Source organism: Penicillium oxalicum, chromosome VIII, assembly GCF_001723175.1.
Source record: "Penicillium oxalicum strain HP7-1 chromosome VIII, whole genome shotgun sequence".
NCBI lineage: Eukaryota > Fungi > Ascomycota > Eurotiomycetes > Eurotiales > Aspergillaceae > Penicillium > Penicillium oxalicum.
In genome coordinates this window covers 327,494-335,042 of record NC_064657.1, presented here as the reverse complement: position 1 = coordinate 335,042, position 7,549 = coordinate 327,494, and the positions used below count along the sequence as shown (strand labels likewise).

General features: G+C 49.3%; 1 protein-coding gene across 1 annotated transcript; it reads left to right on the top strand.

The window, feature by feature from the left end:
- Window positions 1-1,059: 1,059 nt before the first annotated feature.
- Window positions 1,060-1,881, top strand: POX_h09470 (Allergen Asp f 7; the record flags this gene model as incomplete). Its single annotated transcript, XM_050118224.1, has 1 exon — window positions 1,060-1,881. One exon carries the CDS (start codon window positions 1,060-1,062, stop codon window positions 1,879-1,881), a length of 822 nt encoding a protein of 273 aa, XP_049965011.1.
- Window positions 1,882-7,549: the final 5,668 nt, after the last annotated feature.

The following is a 7,549-nucleotide window of genomic DNA, read 5'->3' as shown; positions in this document are numbered from 1 at the left end:
TGGACCCTGCACGGAGCCCCCCAAATTGGAGGTCGCTGACTGGCACAAACCCCTGCGCCATCTTGCGTAGGCGCAGCCAGCGTGGTGCCAATCATGACGCCGCATGGGTCTCTTCCGCAGGGTCCGATGCCAGGTACCAGGCGGCAGGCGGTCCGTCGTGGCTCGTCACACGGAATCGAAGCTGTCCAGGATGAATTGGAATGTGTCATCTACCTCTGATTGGGATCCATGCTGCACGGTCGATTTGGGTTCTGTGTCAGGTTGCGCCAAACACAAAGGGACGATGATACGGCGTCTCAAATTGGGTCAGACGATGGATATGTCGCTGAATCTATGAGGGTGATCCAACACTCGAGTTTTAGGACCATCTTCCGACAGTTGGACTGGGCAAACCTTCGTGGTCGCAAAAGGTGGTTGCGATTCAAAAAGTCCAAGATTTCAGAAATCCAAAATCTTCAAAATGCGAACCTGGAAATTGATTGAAAAAAAAAGAAAGAAAAAGAAAAAAGAAAAGGGAAATAAAGAGACGAGTCACCCAAACTTCGGCGCGTTCATTCCCACGGTTCGTAGAGGGCGAAAAAACGTGGTGGGTCGAACCCACCGCCGAGTTTTCTCGCCCGTTCCTGAGGTTCCTGAGGTTCCTCAGGCCTATTGAGGGCCTTAGCCCGTGGTCTGGAGGGTACCGCACGGCGAAGCCCCCACTCGCCGCAGGTGAAAGTCACTGGAAGACGAAGGCAGTGGCACTGGAGGGTCGTTCGAGTGGTGCGGTGCCTGGAATTGGCCCTGGCCCCCTTCGATCATCCGCACGGCCGCTCACTTATTTAAATCCCTCCACATCCCCCTGTCACTCTTTCCCCATCCACAATCATCAACGGTCACTCTTTCACCGTTTGCTTTCTCTTCTTTCCCTCAAACACTCAACATTCTTTTTGAGTGTCACTCGTCTTTCGCTGCAGTGCAGTCAGATCAGTCCAGTTTTCGCGTTCTTCATATCGCCAAATTCTTGTGACGATCACCCACCGTCTTTACGACATTCCACCGATTCTTTCTCTATCCAAAATGGCTCCCATTTCCAAGACCCTCGCCCTTGCCGGCGCTCTCTTCGCCATCACTGGCCATGCTGCTCCCTTCAACAAGCGCGCTGTCGTTTGGGAGACTGTCACCAACGTTGTCTGGGAGACTGTCGATGTGACCACCACCATCTACCCCGGCCAGACTCAGCCTACCGTGGTTCCCGTGGTTGCCACTACCACCACCGCTGTCGCAACTGAGGTGACTTCGACTGCTCCCGAGGCCCAGGTTTCCCAGGCCGACTCCTCCAGCCAGGAGGAGACCTCCGCTGCGGCTCCCACTACCACCGAGCAGGCCGTCCCCACCACCACTGCTCAGCAGGCCCCTGCCACCACGGCCGCTCCCGTGGAGCAGGCCCCTGCTGTCCAGGCCGCTGCTGCTCCCGAGTCCAGCTCGACCTCCTCTGCTGCTCCCGCTGTGACCCAGTCCACCAACTCTGGCTCCAGCTCCAAGTCCAGCACTTCCACCAGCTCGGGTTACAACGGTGCCTGCTCCGAGGGTTCTCCCTGCAACGGTGACATTACCTACTACGATACTGCCACCACCATGACCAACCCCAGCTCCTGCGGTACCACCAACGACGGCATGACCGAGCTCGTCCTTGCTCTTCCCCACGGCATCATGACCGACGGTGACTGCGGCAAGTCCGTGACCATCGAGTACAACGGTGTCAGCAAGACTGGTACCGTTGTTGACAAGTGCATGGGTTGCGACAACAACTCCATTGATCTGTCCCGTGCCTTCTTCGAGGCTGTCGCTGGATCCCTGGACGCCGGTCGCATCTCCGATGTCAAGTGGTACATCAATTAAATTGCGTAGCTGCTGCGTCGATCGCACGCGCTCGCGAGGGCCCTGCCTGCAAAGAGTGACCACCAACAAAAAATACGTCTTTCTTTTATTCCCCACCTAGAGTGGGAAAGATTCGTGAATCTCTGGTAGATTGGTCCAAGGCTTCCTCCATTTTTTCTTCTTTCTTCCTTCTTTCTTCCGAGTCTCGATGGCTCGTTTTCCCCAATTCCCCAACTTTTGGGGGTTGTTTTTTTTTCCTACCCATCTTCTTTCCTGGCCTGGACGGCAACGCGTCCGTCCAAGTCTAGGCCCTCTTTTTTGATTCCCATTCTGTCGCTTACGAATATCATGTTTTGCTCTTGTGGCGCGCCCCGAGTGGTGTTGCGCCCTTTTCACGACCTCTCTCATGTTTATAGACTTATGCCTTTTGAATCTCTCCCAAAGAGAGATTCGTGACAATGCTACCTGCAGTTGATTCATCGAATCATTGAATTGTTTTTCTTCCCCCTCGAGTAAAGTGATAGATGATTCGTATGTTTGGGACAATCTTCCAAGCAAATGAATTAGGTGGAGCCAACCAGATATGGCAAGAGGCCGTGCCTCTCACATTTAACGTGGAGGCAGATGTGCGTACGCGTTGGAAAAAATCAAAACAATCAATCAGCCCCCCCTTCCCCTCCCCCCCAAAACCCGACTATCGTCCCCACGGACTGGAAGTCGCGTGAAACAAAAGGGATGGACAGAGTCACGAGACCAAATGGACTCCAGGCGTCCTTCTCGCCTGTCTCGTATCGAGCCCGCGGGAGTACAAGTACAGGTACCGATACAGATACGCCTCCGACTTTACCCTGCCCAGCCACCTAATAAGAGATCCATCCTGCAAGACAACAGTACATGCCTATGTAATTAGACACCTTCAATACGGATACCAGTTCAGGGACGCCAGTTTTTAGAAAAAATTAGCTGATGTCTTAAATTTCCAAGTCCTATGGAGTATTATTGTATTCCATTCGAGTCAGATCTAGGATTGATAAAAAGCCCCCACCCTTCTTTTTTCTCTCTTTCTCTCTCTCCCTGTGTAGTGGGTTGATTCTCTAGACTTATCTAGGAGGTACTGGAGTCGCCTATGAAGTATTTTCCTGTGAGTTGGATATATGTACAGTATACTAGATACGGGACCGTGATTCTAAAATTGGAGAATGCCAAAAGTGGCTGTGCTGTGCCGTCCTGTGCTGGGTGAGACTTGGGCGACGCACGGGCTTTGGTGTTCTCTCTCTCTCTCTGTTTCCAATTGAAATCTCTATTTTCTTTTTCTCCTTTTCGGAGGGGTTCAAGACATCTGATGTGCGTATATGTCTGTGAAATGCAGGGGGGGGGGGGGGAGGAGCAGTAATACCGGCAAACTGAAGATAAAAGTGATTACCTCGCACCCGAATGGAATGGATCATAAAAAAGATGAACAATAAAGACCCCCCTGTCTGGTCTCGAGTCACCGCGGCCAGATACAAGCTAACCTGGCATATGCGTGTGCTCTATCTAACAGGAGCCTTGAGAGTTCAGCAAAAGTTTGCGGCTTGGCGTCATGAACCTAGATCTATATGTGCTTGTGACTCGTTCAAAAGTTAATTCTGGTCTCGATTGGCTCATCGACAATACATATGTATATTTTTTTGAGATAAATTTCAAATGAAGTACTCTCGTAGAGATTAGTGCGCACGTGGAAAATGTGTGTAGGTAGGATCATCGAGGGGTGAATTAGAATAGTTGCTGGATTCGTTGTTGATCAGTGGGGCTTACAATTGGAATTTCTTCATGGAAAGGACAGTGGCGAGCATGATTCCATTCCCAAGAATTGCATGTCTGGTTACATTCAGGAATCTCCAGTTTAGCATGTGCTTCGGTGCAGGCGTATTCTCGTCTAACGAACCTTCTGACCTACGGGCAAGAAATCAATCGGGGAGGTGAAATTTTGTCTGATTGAAAAATCTATCTCAAGGAGAGAGAGAGAGAGAGAGAAGGGAAACCCCACAAGACATCTGGCTGCTGGGTCAGAGCTAGGCAAACACCCGGGAGAGGACAAACTTTTCCATGGTTGCTCGAGTATAAACAAACTTGCGAGAGGAGCGCCAGACATGGTGTCCCACTCGGCTAAGAGAAGAAAAATGCGTGAGAGCACAAAGATGATGGGGAGAGTGAGATGAGTGCGAAGCATCTCCCAACCAGGTATATAAACATAAGTCCAAGGGAACTGTTAAGACCCATTTACGTGATACCAAGATATCAAGCAAGCCCAGGGTCTCAAGCTCAGAGACCGAATCATTGAGCTCTCCCGACACGATCGACTTTCCCAGTCATCAATGTGGTATGCCAGTTGCGCCTTGACGTGGGTTTCACATAAAATCCATCAACCCCTTTTGTACTCTTTGCTCGCGTGTGTGTAATCAGCGTCGAATTTCTAGAACTGCTGCCAACAAGTCATATGAAATTTGGGAGAGTGTGGTCGTAGCGGGAGTGTTCGGGGAATAATCTGATGAAATACGGCGTGAGAAGTGCTTTGTTCTTATATGGTGAATTTGAATGGAGCATAAGTACTGCATCAGGGGCAGCAGCAGGGAGAGATCATCTTGCTGATTGGGCAGGCATTCACAACATATCTGTAGCCAGTTGATTTTGCGGGGAGCCGTGGATGACAATGAGTATAGTGTCTAATTCTCATTCGTTACGCAGCGCCCAAGGGCGTCGAGTCCTTCTTGCTGCATCAAGTCGTTCAATAGCGAGACGGGAATCCTGCCGTCATCGAGATCGTGTCATTTGACTACATGCCAATGTGGTCTGGTCTGAACCGCTTTTGAGAGACACAGAGTATATCTGATTGGGAACCGGACGAGGTTGTAAGTTGTTGAATGCATCTTTGGCAGCGCTGACAGGAAACATTCAGGCTTGGCTGAGAAGAGATGTGAAGAGATTTAGTTTGAATGCGGTTCTTGCATGTTGAAAATCATTTTCTTTGATACCCTTCCCTCTTCGGCCAATGACCTTTCCACCTTGATCGTCACTCTGTAATTCAGGCGGGACAGCTGTGCTTGGCATTGAATAGTAAGATGGCTCAGCCTCGAAGCTTGCCCGGTATTGAATATTTATTGTCTATAATAGACCTTCTCGAGTAGAAGTTCAGAAGGAAGAAGTGCCCTGGAACAGTAGGAAAGCCTTCTGGACACACGTTGCTTGACCTGAGCCATGCAATCACCTGGAAGGAGACAAGCCTCTACCAACATGTGCTCACACTGCCAAATTTTGCGCAGAATCTTCCACCGTTCGGTAGTGTTCTTTTCGTTGTGAGATATCCATACTTTTCCAGACCCAGGCAAGAAAACCATGGGCAGTGGTTCCCCAGTGAAAGACTGATCGAGTCTTGCAGCCGACGATCAAAATTTCCAATATATCTCTGCGAGATACGAGTATAAGGCGGTATCAATCTCCACTAGGGTTATGAAGGGATAAGAAGGGACTTGTCGTAAAAAAAAAAGAGTGCCGGACTGTCTAATGGGTCAACCAGAGGTCAGTATTGACGACAAACGTGATAGAAGGTTCGAAAACGGGCTGACCTCACATGATTTATATCGGCTGTTTTCCATGCATCCCACAAGCACCGATTCCAAAATCTCTAGCAGAAGACATTGAATCTCAGATAGGATCCATAGTTTGCCAAACAAGGGCAGAGAACAAGTGCAAAAAGGCTCTTGTCGGGTGCACTGTTTCCATGAAAGAAATAGGGTTCTTGGTATCGGCGAGTGCCATCAGAAGTTGCTGGAAAATTCCAAGTAGAGCCACTTTCAAAGTTGTTTTCTTTGCAAAAATGAGTTTACAACCGGGGCAAAAAGGACATGGAAATCCTTCGCCGCTCATATTGCCTCCTCTTCAAAGGGAGACAGCTGATGCTTCCCATATTGCGGACGGGATTCGCCGCGTAGTCACCCTGTGTTCTTCCAAGCGAATTCCATGTTTGTCATAAAGGATGACCAGGCCACTGCAAGGATGTAGCCGGGTTTTGGAGTGAAATTCACATCTCACACGGGCCCACGTATAATTGCAACAGAATAACATGTCACACTGGAAGCGATGCATTTCTGCCTCGAGTCCTGACGGGCACGAATTCGTCATTGCCGCTTCGAAGAGTCCAAGGACAGAATCTCTAGAGCAGTAAAGAGGATAGAAGGCTGTCTTTGTGGCCGGAACATTCTCGGTGATTGAAATGTAAACGGCTTACATAGATTGGAGGGTGCTGTTATTTGATTGTAGTGTTGTAGTATTATATAAAAGAGAAATCCCGGCCCATCGGGCAAAGCCGGTCCGTGTTGAACCTGTGGAGGTTGTCGTTAGTATACTTTAAACAGCTTCTGGTCAGTTGCATCAAAGCACCTCATCGAACGCAGAGAGCCAACGGATAGCGCAGGGGGTTGGAACCGCGCTCTCAAGCTCAAAATCGAGAAAAAGAGAAAGAACGAGGGGAAAAGATACAGACTTACGGTTTAGTTAACCATTCAAGGATATACCTAGAAATAGTCGAATTCATAATGTCCCTTTCTTTGTGACCAGAGGGTCCAAAAGCACACGGAAAGGCCCGGTCTGGCAATTTCTTGGCTACCCTCAACCTCCAGGCCGGGACCCCAGAAGAGAGCATAGTGCTTGGCCTTCATGTTTGAAACAAAAAGCCAAGAGCATCTGACAGGATTTCTCCGTCGAATTTGCTCTTGTGTGCCAGCTCCTTCGAGTTGGTTTTTCATGATCGAACTTTGGACAAGGTCATTCAAAACCAGTGTCCCTCGAACTGAGGACGGAGGAAGCACTGTATGAGTCAGTAATTCACTTGGTATCATCAATCAATCCTCTAACCACATCATCGATGCAGTCGAGGCTTGGTGTTCGCAGAAAACTCAATTCGTAATGCGTACCATTTGTCCACGCTGTAGTGAGAACCAGAAAGAACAGGGCTCATGTAGAGCATCCATTGAAGTTTTATCAAGAAGTCAATTGACGAATGTCCTTCGTTCGCGCCGACAGAATCTGGTGAAGCGGCTCGTCCGGAATGATCTACCAACAACCGCCAGTTGGAATTTCGGCATCTCTGCGATCGGCCAACGAACAAGGCTGAGTCTTGAATCCTCGGCTTTATTCATCAATGACGATCGAATCTGCTGATTTTGCCGTTGAGTCTGTCGTCCCAAGTGGGGAACCAAAGAGACCTTCGGAATCTATTCCCTTCAAACGTCCAAAAAAAGTGTCTTGATTTCCAATCCATCACCCATGTTTATGGGATTGTATCAGTGTCTTTCCCCAGCACATGCTTGACGTGGTTTCTCGCAAACGCCGTAGTCCAGCACAAGTGAGGCAAAAGAGACTTTTCGACCTCGGCATATCGTTTCAGATTTGCCCCCGCCGCTGAACTTGAAATTGAGCGAAACCGAGCCCGTGTTTGATCTAGACTAGGCCCTCGGAGAAAAACCTGACACGGGGTTTCAAATAAACCAGGGGAAAAGCCAGCATGATTGGCGGATATTTTAGAGTGTTTGAGTGTGTGCAAACGGTCTGGAGTGCGAACGCCTGCGAACAAGGCAAGAAAGAATTGTGACTGATGGCTGCGAGTTCGGTCGCTTCGGCTGACACTGTGCGTTGCATAAGATCTGGGGGG